Below are 18774 nucleotides of genomic sequence, written 5' to 3' on the forward strand. Positions count from 1 at the left end.
ACTTTCATCAGCAGCATCAACAAATATCTAATTTTAAAAGACAATCATTTATTGAATGCCTGGCATGTATAAAGCTCTGTTCTGGGTGGGATTTGTGTGTGGCAGGTGGCCGAGGTGCTATGGTCAGGGTGGGGAGGGAAAGGATGGTGCCAGAGTCCAAATTCATAGTCCTCGAGACCTTCACCAGCTTCTTACTGGTTTAGAAGGCACAACCTAAGCACAGCAGAGTTAAAAAAACAATAAAGATGTAAATAAGCGTTCAGTACAGTAGCGGCTGAACTGTCATAGGGCAGTGTATGATTAGTAACCAGATGAATGTTTAGTAATCTGTTCTCACTGCTTTCCTGTATGCTGTCGTCTTTGAGGACTCATGAAGACTACATGGGAGAGGAGGTGAGGTGGGCTCATGCATATGGGAGCCGATAGGATTTGCATGTGCACAGAAGGACTGTGGAGACACACGCGGTCCCTGCCCTTGAGGAGCATCCTGCCTGGACGGGGTGGGGGGCTGTTTGTAGGCAGCCTGTGATGCTTATGTGAATGGAGAATTGGAACAAGGGACTCTGAGGGTCAGTGGAGAGCAACATTCTGGATCTGCAGGTATCTGTAATGCTCTTTATTTATTTATTTATTTATTTTTGCGGTACGCAGGCCTCTCTCACTGTTGTGGCCTCTCCCATTGCGGAGCACAGGCTCCGGACGCGCAGGCTCAGAGGCCATGGCTCACGGGCCCAGCCGCTCCACGACATGTGGGATCTTCCTGGACCGGGGCACGAACCCATGTCCCCTGCATTGGCAGGCGGACTCTCAACCACTGCGCCACCAGGGAAGCCCTTGTAATGCTCTTTAAATGAACTCTTCTCGTGTGGGAAGAAGCTCGTACAAGTAGTGGAGGACAAAGATGGCAAGTCTAGGACTCCCTAGCTGTGTGGCATTGGGCAGCTTGCTTAGTTTCTCTTGGTCTCGGTTTGCTCCTCTGTACAATGAAGTAATAAATAACCTCTCTGGTCCCTTCCAGTTGGAAAATTCTATGGTTCTAAGCATCCTACAATTCTCTGTTTTTGAAAAACCAGATTTCCAGGTATCAGTCCATTTGCATCTTTATTTTAGGTCCTCTTTCCCTTATTTATCCTAAACTTAAAAAAAATTGCAATTATATTTTGTCATTTGAACTAACACAGTGTCCTTGGATTAGAGTCGTCTGCAATTCATGGATGGAGGTGGCAAAATAGGGGTTTACCTAATCCTCTCCAGCACCACTAGCTCCTTGAGCAGATGTTTTCAATATAGACCACCCAATGTACCTACTATGTGCCAGGCGTGCTGGGTACTGAACAAACGAGACACGGTCTTGTCTCCAAGGAGCCTTCAGCCAGTCTCAGTCATTGCTGGGAAAGTGCCAGGCACATGTGAGGCACTCAGTAAATGTGTGTAGAGCAGAAAGGCATGCCTAAGGCACTGTTGGGAAGGAAATCTGCATGAGGTTGAAATGTACCCAGGGAAGAAGGGAGAGCCTGTACCATTTTATACTTAAAGTCTCTTGGCTAGATGGCCCCAGGAGAGAAAGGAGACTTTCTCCCATAGGTACTAATAACTTCTACCCAACTAATTCTCAGACACCTTGGCACCATGGGGGCTGGTGCTCGGTTGTTCCGTCCAACTGAGGTAATTCGGGAGTGCAGGGGAAGTTGGGGGTCCTCGAGTTGTGCTTCAAGACCCTGAATTTAGGAGTTGTCAGGTTGTCTGGGGTTTCTTAGACCAGAAGAAGGCCATCAGCTTGTAGGCAATCACCCTCCCTCTCTTCTCCGGATCTCTTATCCTCAGGTCCATGTTCAGATCCTGATCCAGAAGAAGGCGGGTGAGTGGGAAACCACCGGTGCCTATTGGGTGAGTGCTCTGACTCATAAGGCGACCCAGTGCAAGCCAACCCCCTTCCTCTTCTTTCCCTCCAACAGCTAAACCCTGGCTCCCCTCACCAGGGCTTTCTCCGGCTTAATTAGCACTTCCAGAACACCTTGCAGCCCACAGAGGAGGAGTGGCCGAGTGCCATTAGGAATCTTTTTGCCATGAACCCACAGGCTGTCTTGATTTTTCACCAAAGGTGCTCCCAGATTCCCATAGCCAAGCCCCTCCCTGAGGAGCTCAGTGCTGAGGGTCTGTCCAGGTCTTCCTCCTACTCCCACGAGGAACAGGCCTTGCTCAAGGCAGTGATGCCCTGTCTCCTCCCTTTCGCATCACTGAGCATCACTGTCAGATCTTCTTCTCCCAGGACAATGGTTTTCTATAATCTTCTCTGATAGAGAAGCCCTGTGCCTAGTGTCAAGATCTCTCACAGTCTGGACCCCCAACACCCATCCTTCTCCTTATGTCCTTTTCCTGTGTCTCACCCCCTTGCCTGGCTCTTCCCCAGGTGGACACTGTCCTCCTGGCCCTCTGCCTGTCACCTGTAGGTTCAGGCTTCAGTGTCCTCACTCCACCTTTTCTTTTCCCCCTGATCATTCATTCAACAGATTCTCATACAGTGAGTGACTACTACTGTGGATAAGGTACGGTATTTGCTATATGAGGAGTGCAAAGAAGTATAATATAACTTAAGCCAGTCCTTGTGTACCAGGTGCTCTCAGGGGAGAGGAAATGTGTTATGGACAAATACACACAAGTCAAAGCAGCTCAGGGCAAATGCACCTGGCTTGGAGGAGTTCAGAGGAGGCAGAGGATTCCAAGGTACTCCACTCAGCCCATCCTCCAGTCCCTAGCAGAGGGACAGCCTCCTCCAGGAAGTTCTCCTGGATTACTCCAGGCCTCCATTTTCTGGAATCCTAATGCATATTTTATTCGATACAGTCTTAATGGTGTCTCTGTTTCTCAACTGTACTCTCTTCTCTTTGAGGGAAGGGACAAGCATTTGTCAATTGGATTCAGTTTTCAGGTCCACAAACATCAACTGAATTCTCTCTCTCTTCTGTTCCTTAAACCCTTGTAAATGAGCATAGATTAGGTGCTCAATCAAGCCTAAAATTCTAGAGTTTTAGAGAAGAAAGTTTTAAAAATATTTTTTAAATGTCAATATCCATACATGCTAATTATGAAAAACAAAGAACTCAAAATTGTCTCCAACAGGAGTAACTACTGCTAGGAGTTTGGAATATATGTAGGGAGGAATCTTTTTTTTTAAAAAATAAATTTCTATTTATTTTAGGCGGCGTTGGGTCTTTGTTGCCGCGGGCCAGCTTTCTCTAGTTGCGGTGAGCAGGGGCTACTCTTGGTTGCGGTGTGCGGGCTTCTCACTGCGAAGCATGGGCTCTAGGCAAGCAGGCTTCAGTAGTCGTGGGCTCAGTAATTGTGGCACACGGGCTTAGTTGCTCCGCAGCATGTGGGATCTTCCCAGGCCAGGGCTCAAACCTGTGTCTCCTCCTGTGGCAGGTGTATTCTTAACCACTGCACCACCAGGGAAGCCCCTGTAGGGAGGAATCTTAAAAGACCATCTAGTTCAGCACCCACATTTCACAGAGAACTTTAAGGTGACTCTAATGCCTATGGTATTAAGTGATTTGCGGCAGGTCAAATATTTAGATAGCAGCATCATTTGGTGTTCTAGCATCCTTCTCCAAGAAAGTTGGAGGGGTAGTATGGTACTCTGTACCAGGCAAATGTGTGAACAGTCTTAGATAGCTACGTGGGTTCTGACAGTGCAGAGAAAAAAAGTATTAACACAATTAGATTGTAAAACTCTTGGCCTCCATTTCACATGCTTCACATTGGTCCACAGTCACAAAGCTTATTGTGACTGTGAAACAATAGGATTAATTGTGAAAACAGTACTTCTTTAAATATTTGAAATTAGAATGGAAAATATGTTGAAATAGATGAGGGGGTGTAAATTGAATTAAATAGTAATTGTGTTCCAAGTCCAGGGACAGACAAGTGGCTTGGAAAGTCGGTTTTCCATATCAGAGGGATAGGTGGTGAGAAAGCCAGAGCCTGGGGCCAGTGATGAGACAGTCCCCAACCCAGTGGTGGATTTTCTCACCATTGTGTGCTCCCTTCCCTCCTAGCCTGCCTGGGAAGCCCTAGGCTTAAGGCAGTGGTGTTACAGTCTTGAAACCTCACTGGTAAATGATATCACAGGTTGGTTACCCAGACCCAGATCGATAAACGCGTTACTCAGGCAGCGGATCGATCACATTTCCGGGGAGAATTTACCCTTTGTAACCCGCAGGGGGGCAGGTGGTTTATCAAAAGATAAGGCTCTGGCATGAAGGATTTAATGCCAGCTCTTTCCCCATTCCTGTCTCCTGCTCGGAGGGCCTGGGCCGTAACAGCGGGGTAATAAACTACTTTTCATTAAAGAGATCTGGGGAATAGGAGAGGGAGGGGGCCGTAAAGGTGGGGACAGAAGGCACAAATCCGCTCCAAGACGGAAAGCCAGGGTGAGGGCGCGCTGGGTTCATTTCCCCCTGCCCCTCCTCCTTCCGAAGCCACCCGGAGTTTCCGTGCCCGGCGAAGTGGCCCAGCGCCGCGCCAGGCCGCTGGCCGAGCTCTTGGCGCTCCGGCCGGGCTGCAGCCCCCTCCCCGTCGCCCCGGGCCCGGAGCCCCTCCCAGCACGCTTCCCCTTTTCCCTTCCCTTCCCTTCCCTTCCCGGCCCGGCCCTGCCTCCGCCTCCTGCGTCCACAGCCTCCGCCAGCGCCGAGCCCCCTGGAGCCGGAGCGCGGCGAAGGGGCGCCGCCGGCCCCTCCCCAGCGCGCTGACAGCAGGCTCCGGGGCCCCCGCCCCGTCCTCTCGCCGGCGGGACACACCCCCGCCCCTCCTCTGCTCCGCCAGTTCCCGCCGGACCCACCGGGCGGCGGAGAGAGCTGGCGGGCGAGCCGGAGAGCGGCGGAGGCGGCGCTGGAGGGAAGGGGTGCGCGGCAGGCCCACGGGGAGCCGCCCGGGCGTACGGAGTCCGCGGCCCCTCCGGACCGTCCCCGCTCCGCGGCCGTACCTGAGGGCGCCGGGAGCCCGGGCAGCGGCGCGCCGGACCCGGGTGGCGGGGGCGCCGGGGACCTGGGAAGCGGGAGAAGGAGCCGGAGCTCGACCAGGATGAGAAGGTGACGCCGCCGGGGGGCGCCACTCGCTTTGTGGGGGAAGATGCTCGCCTACTGCGTGCAAGATGCCACCGTGGTGGACGTGGAGAAACGGAGGAACCCCTCCAAGCACTATGTGAGTATCGCCCCTAAGACCCCCGCGGGGGGCTGGCCAGGAACTCCCGAGGGCCCTGGGTGGCCCCTTGCCCTACCCGCGCTGTTGAGTCCCGGGGCTAAGTGCCCACAGGACAGCCCTCGGCGGTGGAGTTTCTTCGCAGGGCTGTGATCTCCAGGAAAGCCTTTTCTGACCTTCCTCCACTCCCCCCACGCCCGTTTTCTTTTTTTGGCATTGGAATTGGCAAGTGGCTGCCCTTGTCTGTTACAACGGTGAAGTCATCTGTCCGCCTGAGCTTTGAAGGATGGTGGGGGGAGCGTTCGTCAAACCCTCGCTGGGAAGCTCCGTTGGGAAAGAGCATCTTCCCGGCCCTCCCTGGGGACTCGGGTCATTCACGCTCACACAGACCGAGATGCTTTCAGAGGCTTGACCTGGGGAAGGAAGCCTCACGCGAGCCTCCCACTTTTGCTCCGTTCTCTGCCTCCCTAGGCCTGGGTCTGGGGGCAGAGGGATGACGCCGCACCCCTGCCGCACCTCCACCTTCAGCCCTGAGCTTTGATTTCCTTCTTAAAGTCCTTGTGTCCGTCCGTGTGAGGAGAATTGTGGCTTTTCCTTTTATCCCTCCTCTGGACATGACCCTTAACTGGGTTCATTTCCTCTTAAGTGATGCTCCATCTCCAGACACGAGGAGGCAAATGTTTGCTGTGGTCTCCGAGGAACAGCCGGCTGCCCCTCCCCCTTCCTTCTCCAAACTTAATGAGAAGGGGCTAAGGTTGATTGAGCCGAGCTCCTGGCCTGTGGGACGCGTCCGCCTTTCATCTCAGCCCCTCCTGTCTTCCCATCCTTCCCACCTTAGGAAGTAAACTGTGTCCTTGACGCCTGAGAATGCCAGTCCTAGCGGCTTTGCTCCTGTTCTTGAGATAGAAGAGACAGACAGCAGGGCATCCAAAGCCGGAGGACTGCATCTTATTTGCAAATTAGTCATTTAAAGGAGCATTTAGAATGCTCAAAGCATTAATTTTAACAATTAAAACAGTCTGTTGGTTGCTGTCCTGGACAGCACATTGATCTCTGAAATTCCTTTTATTTCCTTGTTGGAAGGGGACTGGGATTTGTGCAAATGTCAGCCTCAGGCTACTCTTTCTGTCTTTATCCCCAATGGCTCTGATCTTTGGGTTTCTTTATAGTAGAATAAATGGGCCTGGGCTCAGGTTGGGTAGGAGGTAAACCAAGGAGTCTGGTTCCTGATGGGACAGAGACGTGGGTGCTGGTGGGAGAGCTGTTCCTTTTGTGTTACTGGCTCAGCAAGCATCTTGCCCTGCCATTTCAAGAAAGCTCTTATTGGAGGACTTGGGTCACCATGTGGTCACCCTCCCCTGGGGACAGATGTCCATTTGTACATCCCAGCACTTATTACGAAGTCAGCCTTCCTAAGTTGTTTTCTCAAATGTTGCAGGCTAAGTTTTAGGGGTTCTTTTCTTTTTTTTTTTTGTCCTGAACTTTTTTAATAAACATTTTGAATGTCATTTGGTTTTCTTATTATTCTTTTTTTTTTTTTTTTTTTTTGGCTGTGTTGGGTCTTTGTTTCTGTGCGAGGGCTTTCTCTAGTTGCGGCAAGCAGGGGCCACTCTTCATCGTGGTGCACGGGCCTCTCACTATCGCGGCCTCTATTGTTGCGGAGCACAGGGTCCAGACGCGCGGGCTCAGTAGTTGTGGCTCACGGGCCTAGTTGCTTCGCGGTATGTGGGATCTTCCCAGACCAGGGCTCGAACCTGTGTCCCCTGCATTGGCAGGCAGATTCTCAACCACTGCGCCACCAGGGAAGCCCCCAGGGGTTGTTTTCTAGTCCTCAGTTAAGGTAGGCACTGCTTTCAACAGATGGCACTCTGTTCTGAGACCCAGGCAGGTGCCGGCTCTGGATTTTAGGTGAAACATCAAATCTTAGCTTTGACCAACGATGTCCAAGATTACAGATGTAGGATGCACTCCTGGTCAGGAGTGCTGCTAAAGCGACGGGGGGTGGGGGTGGGGGCCCGATGCAGACAGTGTTGAGAGGTGGTTAGTGCTGAGGCTCTGAGTTACAGGCTCTTGTTCAAAGCCTGGCTCAGATACTGACTAGCTATGCAGCTTTGGGCAAATTATTTAACCTCCGTGGGCCTCAGTTTCCTCATTTTTAAAGTGAGTATAATAATAGTATCTACTTCAGAGGGTTGTCTGGAGAATTAAATGAGATCATACATGCAAAGCACTTAGCGCAGTTCCTGGCACAAAACAAGCACTCATTAAATGGTAGCTTGGCGTGATTCTGACTAAGAAAGCACTTTTGAAAAGCAGCTATTAATGGTCTGGCAAGAAGGAAGAAAGGTTTGGGGTTTTAAGATTGATAATAACTTGTTCTGTGGGAAAAATACAAAAGAAGTCCTGTCCAATTCCCTCAAAATGATCATTTCCTCCCTTTTTATGGACAGTGTTTTCTGGGACGTCTCCGCTTCCCGTGTAAGAATCAATGACATTATGTTTGGGCCGGGAGTGATGTCACTGAGCAGATGGGGCCATACAGAGCCCTGAACCCAGGTTGTGGAAAACAGTTAAAGGAGAGAGTATTGTGTGTTATGGAATTGTGGAGCCGGCAGGGACCTGAGGACTCATGAGGCTCCACCCCCTCATTTTTACAGATGCGGAAACTGAGAACCAGATGGGGTAAAGTCACTTGTGACACAGCTAGTCACAGCACCTGGGTCTAACTGGCCTTCTGCCCATGTCGTGGGTTGGGTTCATTGAAATACCATAAAAGGCTGGTTGGGGTTGACGAGCCCAAATATCTGGTGATAGCAAGAGGTTCCTGCACGTTGGGGGCATCAGTGCATAACATAAGGAGAGGGGGCCAATAATAGAAAGTGTCGGCAGGGCCACCAGGGCAGGAGGAGCATGCTGGGGAGGCTGTGCCTCTGAAGTTTAGGATCGCCTCCTCTCTCGACCTTTACGTGGTGGACACCACACACCAGAAGGTCAGGTGTTCTGGGCAAGGCGCGCTGGTGTGGGTAGCTGGCAGGACACACTGCGCCCAAGTCACGTATGTTCTGGAAGCCCTCTATGCTGAGGAAGCATGCCTTCTTCCCGCCTCTCCTCCACTGATGGTGAATTCTGAGTCTGCGGTTTGGCAGATTGCAGAGCAGAGCCGCTTTATGGGACATGCACGTTAGCTGGAGCTAGCTGATGAGAGGCCTGGGGCCCAAGCAGGAGGGGCCCTGCTGGCCCCAGAATGCTGGGAACATACTGCAAAGGTCTTCTCAGGACATCCAGCCAAAGGCATGCTTGTCCCTGTGATGCGGGGGAGCAGCCTGGACACTGAGGGTCTTGTGTTTTGGTCTGTTTATGAAAGTCAGGCAAGTGACCTCCATCATTTGAGTGGTGCTGTCAGCCCTTGGCTTCCTTCCCCTCTGTCAAGCCTCTGCTTGGGGTGGGTTTGGGGAAGATGGGCAGCTGCTGCTTAGGCCAGGCTCCCTGCTTGGAGCTGGGCTCCTCTCTTAGCTTTTATGAGCTGCCCCTGGGGAGACCGTTAGGTAAACTGTCTTTGGCCTCAGACCACTTGTCTTTCAAATGATCCTGATGATGCTGGTTGCAAACTGCAGATACCTTTGAAAACTTTCCATAAGGATATGAGTTCCAGTTCACATAATCCTTTGTACCCACAAGCATGTGTAGGTGTATGTCAAGTCATTTGGTGTTGGAGAGGAGCTCGTGCATCTAAAACAAAAAAGAAATTATGTGTTTGGATTTGGGAGGCGTTGTGCTTTCATGGTCTTTTCCTTTCCTGATTGTTTATTTCAGACAAATATCAGGCATGAATGTTCTGATCCTCTACAGGACTCTTCAGGGAATGCAAATAATAGCCAGCGTTAGCAGTTACCATTGATGGTGCCAAATGCTTAACGTGCATGATTTCATGTAATTCCTACAGTTCGTCGAATGTCTTTGATTCCTTTATACAGATGGGTGAACTGAGAGGTGAGAGGTTGCTCAAGGTCTCCCAGTTAGTACAAGGCAGATCTGGGTCAACTCAGGTCACTTGACCTCCAGAGGAAGCTCTGAACCTACAGTGAGGCCCTTCTCCTCCACTGGAGTCTGGGTGGGGAGACCAGGCTCAGGGTTACCTGATGAGAGAGCAGTGCCACGTGGTATCTGAGGACTGGCTCACTGTGTGGGTCGTTCTTCACCTTGTGTCCTGGAGGTGAGTGTGTGACGGGTGATGGAGGAGGTCACTGTGAGGCAGGGGGAGGGGAACAAACCCAAGATGATATCTGCTCCCCAGTGATGCTTGAGGTGATACATGAAGGATCCACCCTGTGGAAATAATACATTCTCCTGTGTGTTTAGAGCATTGCAGGTTTTGGTCTTGGTCCTGGGAGCTACACTTTTAGGAATTGGCCCCAGACCCATTCTTTTCTCTGCCCTTCAGTTTTCCTTAAGCCCTTAGACTGTGGATCCAGCCCCATGAGAGGAAGGGGCTGCAGCTGCAGTACGGAAAGGATCTTCTCAGGCCAGTCCCACTGTGGAATGAGTGGTGGTGGGCAGATCAGGGTTTGAACCCCACCTCTGACTCTTCCTAGGTGTGCAACCTGCAGCCAGTCACTGTGGGTCTGTTTCCTCACCTGTAACCTCACAGGGATTGGGGGAAGTTGGTCTGAGATCATTTGGGGCAAAGCTTCTACTTAGTACCTGGCCTCCATCATGGGTACTCAACATATACTAGCTTCCATCTGGTCCTCCTTATCACCAAAACACTTGAGTACATTTTGGATCTAATAGGTGAAGCTGTGAGAGAAAGAAAGACTAAGGCAAAAAAGGAAGGCCCAGCTGTTCATAGTCTGATGGGAAAGTGGGCTACATGCCTCGTGGAAAACACCCAACATAGGAGAGAAGCACATAAATGAGGAGCAGCTGTTCAGACCTGGAGAGCTTCCTGGAGCTGCCCTAGTGATGGCTGCCTGGTAGGCTGGGAAGGAGAAGGGAAGGAACTTGTGTTGGGGGAGAGGAGTAGAGAGGTGCTGCAGGTAAGGGCAAGGTCAAATAGTATCCTAGCCCCAAGGTCAGTGCCACACATGGGTTAGCACTCTTGCCTGCTTTCTTTCTCTCTGTCTCTGTCTGTCTCTCACACGCAAGAACAGTTTCCTCTTCTCCAAGGAGGGAAGTGATCTAGGGGTGATTCACAAGTCTGACAAGGATTCCTACTTATGGAACAACCGACCACATCCTTCAAGGCTGTTGGAAGAGGGAGCACAGCCAGCCATTTATCATGGCCCTCTTTAGAGCCGAGTGAGGGTTTGGGGGGACCAATCAGGATTGGAATCACCATGTGTGGTGGCAGACAGAGGGGAGGCGAAGGGAAGGGAAAAATAAACCTATTTGATGTCATAGGAGACCGGTTCCAGCTCCAGAAATATAAGCGCCAGCTGCTGCATTTTCCAAAGAGATATTCCGAGGCCAGCGTGAGTTAATCGCCAGTGGAGACAGTGAATTAGAGCAGTGTTGTTAGGACTTCTGACTTGGGGGTTTGCACAGCGGTCCCTGGAAATTGCCTTCTGATTTCCTCAGCCTGAGTCACTGACCAGACTATTTCTTGGCCAGAAAAAGGCTAACAGGAAACTCTGTTCTCTTTTGCCTCCTTATTAAATAAAATAAAACAAATAATAGAGTTATGCATACGGTAGTCACACTTCTTTTGAGTTCTGAGAATCCGGGAAAGGGATCATGGGTTAGGACAGGGAGCCAGGGAGAAGGAAGGACGAGGGGTGTGTGTGGGAAACGAGGTGGAGATACTGGCTTTGGAAAGAGGTTCTGAGCCAGGGCCAGAGGTGCTCCCTGCCATGGCCATTGCCAAAAGTAATGGAAGAGTCCAGGAGAGTGATGAGCGTTTGAAGTGGCGATTCCCAGAGCCGTGAGTGACTTCTTGCCCAGGCCAGGCTGCTGCTACCTGTAGTGGAGTCAGGGGGGGAAGGGGGGGATGGTGGGGGAGGGGGAGGGGGACTGGGGGAGGGGGAGGGGGGAGGGGGACGGTGAGCCACAAGAAAGCCCCTCTCATGCCCCCGAGTAACCTCCAGGCAGGTCACATCAGCAGCAGGTGCTGAGCAGAGTCCAGTGAGGATGTCGAGGTGCAGGGAGAAGGGAAAGAACCCATCTGTGAGTACCTACTGTGTGCCAGGCAGTGCAGAAGAGACCCTTCAGAGGGGATTTTACTTAAGCGTCATAACAATCCCGTGAAGTAGGTAGGTGTTTTTATCCCCACTTTACAGGTGTGGAAATTGAGGCCCAGAGAGTTTATGTGACTCTCACTCAGAGTAATTCAGTGGCAAGGCTGGGATTCTTACCCTGGCCTCTGACACCCGAGTCTGTGAGCTTGTCACTTTCTTCCCCATTAGAGCTGGGTCAGTGAGAGAGGGGCATGAAAATAACCGAGGAGTCCAGGCAGCACCTCCTGAGAGGATGACGTGTATCTGGAAGGCTGTGTTGTTGGAGAGCCCCTGGGCTCTGGTATCCCTGGGCCAGAATCCTGTCTCTACCACTTACTACGTGGGACCCGGTGCAAGTTATTCTCTCTCTGTGCCTCCAAACAAAACAAAATGAGGGGAAAATAGGACCTAGCTCAAAGGGCTGTGCTGAAGGGTAAATGAGTTAATAAATGTCAAGACCTTAGAACAGTACCTGGCACATATTAGGTGCAACACAGGGATTTGTTCTAATACTGATTAAGTCCTGAAGCTTCAGAAGGGGGAGCTCTCTGTGAACTGGAGTTTTCAGCGAAGACTGGCTGGCGAAGGCAGGCTTCATGCTAGGCCTTGAGGAGTAATTAGGATTTGGATGGGAAAGAGTAGGATTTAGGTGGGAAAAAGAGGAGAAGAGCATTCCAAGAAAGGGAAAAACAAAGGGGCCGGAGGCGGGACGTGCAAAGAAAACGCGGACAAAACCCAGGTGGGCAGAAGGGTGGGGAGGAAGGGTGGCCCGGCTTCTGAGGGTCTCACGTGCCAGCCGAGGCAGTTCAGAGTTTATTGTTACACCTCCGCACCTTCCGTTCCTCCCAAGGATTGCAGGGGAAGGGGAGCTGATTGTCACCGTGGGTCCCTTCTGGTGGGCCCCAGAGCTGGCTCTAGGATTGTTGCAGCCATGGTGGGAACAGAGCTACATGGAACCGTTTCTGTAGCTCTGCATTGGGGACTCTTTTTTTTTTTAACATCTTTATTGGAGTATAATTGCTTTACAATGGTGTGTTCGTTTCTGCTTTATAACAAAGTGAATCAGTTATACATATACATACGTTCCCATATCTCTTCCCTCTTGCATCTCCCTCCCTCCCACCCTCCCTATCCCACCCCTCTAGGTGGTCACAAAGCCCATTTGCGTTGGGGACTCTTTAGCTGCAGGCCGAGCCCAGCCTCTCTCTGTTTATAGCTCTTACTCCGAGGGGTCAGGCTGCCTCATAAAAGTTGATTGCACCCCACAGGTCTTGGGGAGGGAGAGTGGAGGAGGGGGAGGGGAATAGCAAGGAGTGAGGCGTCAGCTGCTTTGGGCCGAATCCGTGGAGGGCCCCGCCGGCAGGGCCTGAGGTCACAGTGCAGTCATTTCCATCCCCGACCGCAGCGCTGCCGCTAAAGCACCCCAGTGGCAAGAGAGAGGAGACCCCATCCTTGGAGGGTCTGGAGGCTAATACCAAACAGCTGGCTGGGAGCCCCGGATGAAGTCTCAGTATTTACCTGAAACTTTCAGGCCAACGTTATCTTCTACTTCAGCATCTCTCTGAACCTGTTTTAGTTTTAAAGACAGTGCTTCAAACTACCTCTTCATTTATTTAACCCTCACCCTGCTGCCAGATATTCCAGTAAGCCTGATTCTTTAGGGAAGATGTAGTAATAAAAATAACAGCTAACAGTTCTGAATGCTTTCTACGTGCTGAGTTTTACACGGAATCTCTCAAAGCACCCTGCTGAAGCGCGTAGTTACTACTGGCATCCATGTTGTGCAGGCGAGGACACTGAGGCCCAGAGAGCTTAAGGGAGTTGCCAAACATCACCCAGCTAAGAAGCTGCATGTGGAGAGGCTCCTGCAATGACCCAGGCCTGCTGACTCCAAAGCTGGCCTTGTCCCCATAGAAGCCTCGCAGCCAGCCCTCCATCACATGCCACACCTGGGGAGACCAGACCCCAAGGAGATTACACATGAGGCCTGGCTGGTTGGCTTCTCAAGATGTGAGACCTTCCTCATGTCACCTTCCCCACTTGATCTCCATTTGCCCATCTAGTAAATGGGCTGACTGCTTCCTTTCTGCCTTGTAGAGGGGAGGGTGGATAGGAAAGCTGCTTTGGAAAACGCTGAGCCCAGAGAAAATAGCTACGTGAAGGGGTCCTAGATCCCTCAATCTGGTTTCTTAATCATTTGTGAAGGGGATGCTTTACAGAAAGAAGCTTTTCCTGATGCCGGGGAATTTTTAGGCAAGGTTTCCTTGCCATACTACCCACCCCGAGAAGCCTATAGCCAGGGGTGACTCAGGACCACTTTAGGCCCCCAGTGAAGATGTTTTCTAGAAAACCGCCTCTGGGAACTATGCTTTGCTTCTTTCCAAGCCTATCAGTTTTGTGAATGGGAGGGACAGAGCTATTTCCAGTCCCATCTCTCCCGGCTGTTACCTGAGGGGAGGCAGTGATATCCAGGGGACTGAGCTGATATCCAGGGGAAACAGCTGTGCTTTCTGCCCCTCCCTCGGCTGCTTTCTCTGGCCCTTTGCTGTCATTTCCCTTTGCCTGTGAGGAAGCCACCCTCCCTAGGCCTGGGTGGAGGTGGGCCGTAGGGTTGGGGCAGGATTCCTTCCTCTGTGTGTGTCAGTGCCGCATAAATTATGCAGTGGGTCGTTTTGGGCCCTCGAATCTGTCTCTGGGCTCCCTGGAGTGTGAACCAGACCTGACAGAAGTTGATCACTCAGGGAGTGGGGGTGGGGTGCTTCCCAACACTGATGCCCAACGTTTCAGGGTCAGGGATGGCGTGGGTGTGGGCCAGTCTGTATTTCTGCCTATCACTCCGTGGTCCCCAGTAGAGAGCCCTGGCTGTTTTCCTTTTTCCAGAACTATTCTCACTCAGTAACAAAGGAGACCTTGACCTCTATTACATGGGCACCATTATCATCACAGCTACGGCGTATTGAATCCCTGTTTCGTGGCAGGCACTGCCAGGCCTCTTGTTTATAATCTCTGGTCGTGACACAGCCCTGAAGGTGTGCATTTTTAACCCCATTTTACGTATATGGAGACTGAGGTTCAGAAAGTTGAGGTTGCGTTTGTTAGTCAAGCACAAAGCCAGGTGTGTTTGGGGCCCCACCCCCAGGCGGTGCCTGTTTCACACTGTCACTGTGACTTGCACATTGGTCCCTCTCCTGAGCTGCCCCAGGTTGGGGGTTGGGGAGCTTCTGCCGGCCCAGCGCATCGTCCTCCTGGGGAATAGTGTTCTTTGTGGAGAGAGCCTGCCTTGCTGGCTTTGCCCACCTAAGGGTTCTGAGCGTGAAGGGATTGTCTCTGCTGTTTGAAGCGGCTGCTTTGTAAACTCTTTCATGGTAGGCCCCATTCTGACCCAGCTTTATTCCGTTTCCTGATGGCCCAGACCCAAAGGGCTATTTTAAGGGCCTTGCCTGTGTGGGAGAATTTCTCTTTGTAGAAACAGAGAGGGAGGCCTGGCTGGCCTGGCATGGTGCTGGCAGTGGGGCCCCGAGAGAGCGAAACTCTTTCCTGAACTCTGCCTCCTGGGCAGAATTCATGGGGCTCTCAGCACAGGGCCTGGCACCCGGAAGGGACATGGTCACTTGTCAGGGAGGGTAGGGCTTCCAGAGGTGGCTGCCCAGGGATTTCTGCTGGTCTAAGCCCCGGTGGCGTGGCAAACCGATCCTTCTCTCGCAGAGTTAAGGCCTGTAATAGGACAATGTCTGGACTTTGGTTTCAAGCCGGATTAACTTTAGTCATCGCTCGCTCATTGGCAACTGGAGAAAAGCAGCCTCATTTTCCCCACTATTGCTGGATGTGGCAGCTCCTGGGCAGGGATGGTGGGGAAGTTGAGTCAGAGAATGTGTGGATGGAGCCCTTCTAGGTGCAGGCACGGGGCTAGGGCTTCTCATCCACCGTCTTCTTTAATCCCCACTGCCACCCTGAGCATCACCCCTGTTGCATAGCCAAAGAAGCAGGGGCTCAGGGAGGTGCAGCATCTTGCCCCGCATCACATGGCCGTGAACAGTGAAAGCCAGGCTCTGAACCCAGATCTCTGCAGTGATGAAAGCCCGTGATGGTTCCACTGTGGTCCCTGCAGATTTGATGGATTACCCACCCCACAAAGGTTAGGTTGCTAGGTAGGAGTACTTCTCTTTTTTCCCTGCCCTCAGCTGGAGGCATCTACACGTATCAAAACTAGCTGCCCTGGGTTTTTCTCTACACTCTCTGCCCTCCCTCAGACTCTGGTCTCCGCGGCTGTATTTCTCCCTCTGCTGCACGCATCCATGGGAGTCTCGTCCCTGATCTGTGGCTGTGCTAGGGTATGGAACGCTGAGAGCACTGCCCTGGGCTTAAGAAAGGAAGTCAGCCCAAAGGACATATGCACAGTGGGCCTTCCCTTGGAAGGCTGGGGCCCTGCAGCTTGATAGTGGCTTTGTCTCCCAAGAGCTTCCCGAGAGGCTGGGAGACTAGGAAGCACATCACGTGGGTCCCTGATAAAACTTCAAGGGTCTGGATTAAATCCTGGTCATCTGCCCACTCTGACCTTCCCCAGAGCCCCTCCATTAACATGTGATGTGGTTGGAGCTGGTATATGGGATCAGATAACAAACCTCTTGCTCCCTAGAATGGACCCCTAGCAAGGTCTGGCCTCTCTTTTGGGATTCAAATTTTTATTCCCCTTGAACTCGTGTCCAGAGGCACTTTTAAAAGCCTGGTCCTTCAGAAGCTCCAGCCGCTGGGGGTTCTACGTCCTGTCCACAAGAATGTTGGCTAGCATGGCACTGTGGTTGGGAGCAGGGAGCAGGTTATTTCCCAGGCGCTTTCAGCCTGCTGCTTGCTCCGGCTAAACCAGGCTCTGGCACCTGGAGCTAGCCCCAGAGAGGGCCTCAGGTGGCCGCGGTTGGAAGTTGAGGGCAAGAGGATGGGGGCAGAGTACCGACTCCCCTGATACATGGGCTCAGGCTCTGAAGCCCTTACTACCTTGTTTCCCTTGTTCAGATTTCTTCCCTGCCATGGGCCTCAACTTTCTAATCTGTAAAATGAGAATAATAGTCGTCACAATAACAACACTTAACCCATTTGGTTGTTACTCTGCATGGTGCTGGGGACATGACTGTTGTTCGATAGATGGCAGCTGTTGTTAGTATTATCTTGGTCATCCTTCATGGTTTTGCTTAGTTTCTGCCACCTCCCAGAAGCCACCAAGACTTCTCATCTTACAATGTTTTCTGTCTGTGAATTTTTGCAAAGTTTATTGTTTTAACCTCTCCTGTAACTCTTACCAAGAAGGGCCTTGGGTTGCTCAGTTTGGGGCAAGCCTATGTCTCCTGTGCCTGATTGATGGAAAAGCCCGTTGTGGGGTGGACCTTAATCTGATGCTTATTTGTATTCATTCATTCATTCATTCATTCAGTCAATCAATCAACATTTGAATGTTTACTATGTGCCAGGCACTGGGAACACAGCAGGACAGATAAAAATCCCTGCCCTTTTGGAGCTCACATTCTGATAGGGGGAGGGAAATAATAAACAAAACTGGTGAAATATGTAGTGTGCTAGATGGGGGATAAATGCTGTAGAGAAAACTAAGCGAGGTGAGGGAGACAGGGAATGGCAGTGGTGATGGGAGTTGCTGTGCTATTTTATAGAGTGTGGCCAGGGACAGCTCCCCCTGTATAGTGACTTTTAAATAAGATCTGAAGGAGGAGAGGGAGTGAGGCCTGTGGATATTTGGAGCAAAAATGGTTGAGAGAGAGGGAACAGCAAGTGCTAAGGCCCTGAGGTAGGACTATGCCTAGCCTTTTCAGAGAAGAGCAAGAGGCTGGTGTGGCCCAGTGGCATGAGCCAGAGGGAGAGCAGTGGGCAGTGAGGTCAGACAGCTAAAGAGCTCAAGTTGTGCCTATATCCTTCCCAGCACCAAGCCAGGGGCTCTGCTCAGCAATGAGGCATCCTCTTGACTTGCTGAAGACAGAAACTGGTCAAAACACGGCTGGAGAGGTCGCTCTGGGAACTGTTTGGGGTTTGCCCCTGACCCCCCAAGAGGGATTCTGTGGGGAAATACAGCCTCGATCAGCAACGTCTTGGATAGCAACTCAGGACCCCGAAGGTAGCGCACGTCTTAGGGAGTTTCACTAACTGAACATTAGTTTTGTACCTACTGTGTGCAAGGCACCATGCTGAAAGCAGTCCCTCCAGCTGGGAGCTAGAGGGTGGGGAGCTCCTGCAAAGGCAGCAGCCTCCACATCCTTTCATCTTTAAACTCCCTCCCTCCCTCATGCTAGCTGACGGTCTGGATCACAGTAGGTCCTTGAGCAGTGAAATAAATCTCTAGACGAAGCCTTTATCCTATTAAACCCCCTTCCTCCTACCCCACTCCTATTTTTTAAAGAACCACAGCTTTTAACTTACAGTTGTGGCAATTGGTCATTTGAAATGTAGAATATATATTCCTATCATTATAATACTGTAAATGGTGGTAAGATTCTCAGGCCATTCCACCAAAACCTTACTCATCCATGGAGTAGATGGAATTATAGCACCAAGAACCAGATGTCTCTAGTTCACCTATATCACGGGCTAGCCTGGGAACTTAAATTCCATGTGTAACAGCCAGGGGAACTGTCCTCCAGTGTTCATAGTGAGAAGGAAACTTCCAGGCTAACTGATGATGGTGATGATGACGACGATAAATAATAATATTAGGAGCACGAATTATGTGCCAGCCATTCTTCTAAGCACTTTACTCTCTACAACAACCTGACGAGAAGCACACTCTTATGGTCCTTACTCTATTGATGAGAGAACAGAGACACAGAGAGGTTAATTTACCAATGGTCATAAGCTAGGAGGAGGCAGGGCTGGGGTTCAGAGCCAAGCAGTGGGGCTCCAGAGTCCTTCGGGAAACCTCTTATGTCCTGGCCTTCCAGGGAATCCTGCCAGCCAGGCTGCCACAGCCTAGCCTGGCCATCCACAGACCTTAGTTAACAAGTGTCAGAGCTGGGAACCGAAGCCCCTGGTGGCAGGCAGGAGCGGCCCCTCTTTGTTCCTGAGACAGGAAAAGCCATTTGTTCCTGGAGCCTGACACTGCAGGGGGTGGGTTTGCTGGGCATGGCTGTCTTCCTGGGCCATTTACAAGTCCAACCCTTGGGGCTGGGGTGGGGAGCACTGTATCTGTTGGTGGAGAGGCCAGATTAGGGCGTCTGGCAAGATGTTTCTGACACCTAGGCCGTTCAGCTCAGCCAAGCTCAGCAGGTGACCAGGGATGTTGCTTTAGCTGGGAGGGGGTACCCTCCCCATTCTGCCCTGTTCAGTTTATTGTTAGAATGAGCTGGGCCTTAACCAGTCCCTCCTCTCT

The 18774-nt window shown here is 51.5% G+C and overlaps 1 protein-coding gene across 2 annotated transcripts in view; it reads left to right on the forward strand.

The window, feature by feature from the left end:
- Window positions 1-4872: 4872 nt before the first annotated feature.
- The window catches only part of SH3PXD2A (SH3 and PX domains 2A), a 246067-nt gene continuing 232165 nt past the window's right edge, over window positions 4873-18774 (forward strand). The window contains exon 1 of one of the 2 annotated variants that reach the window (XM_060099983.1): window positions 4873-5199. In XM_060099983.1, the coding sequence (XP_059955966.1) occupies window positions 5128-5199 (72 nt within the window). In that variant the 5' untranslated portion in view covers window positions 4873-5127. The remainder of the gene's footprint in view (window positions 5200-18774) is intronic. The other variant, XM_060099958.1, reaches the window with a different exon arrangement.

This window comes from Mesoplodon densirostris, chromosome 1 (assembly GCF_025265405.1).
Source record: "Mesoplodon densirostris isolate mMesDen1 chromosome 1, mMesDen1 primary haplotype, whole genome shotgun sequence".
In the NCBI taxonomy this organism is placed as follows: Eukaryota; Metazoa; Chordata; class Mammalia; order Artiodactyla; family Ziphiidae; genus Mesoplodon; species Mesoplodon densirostris.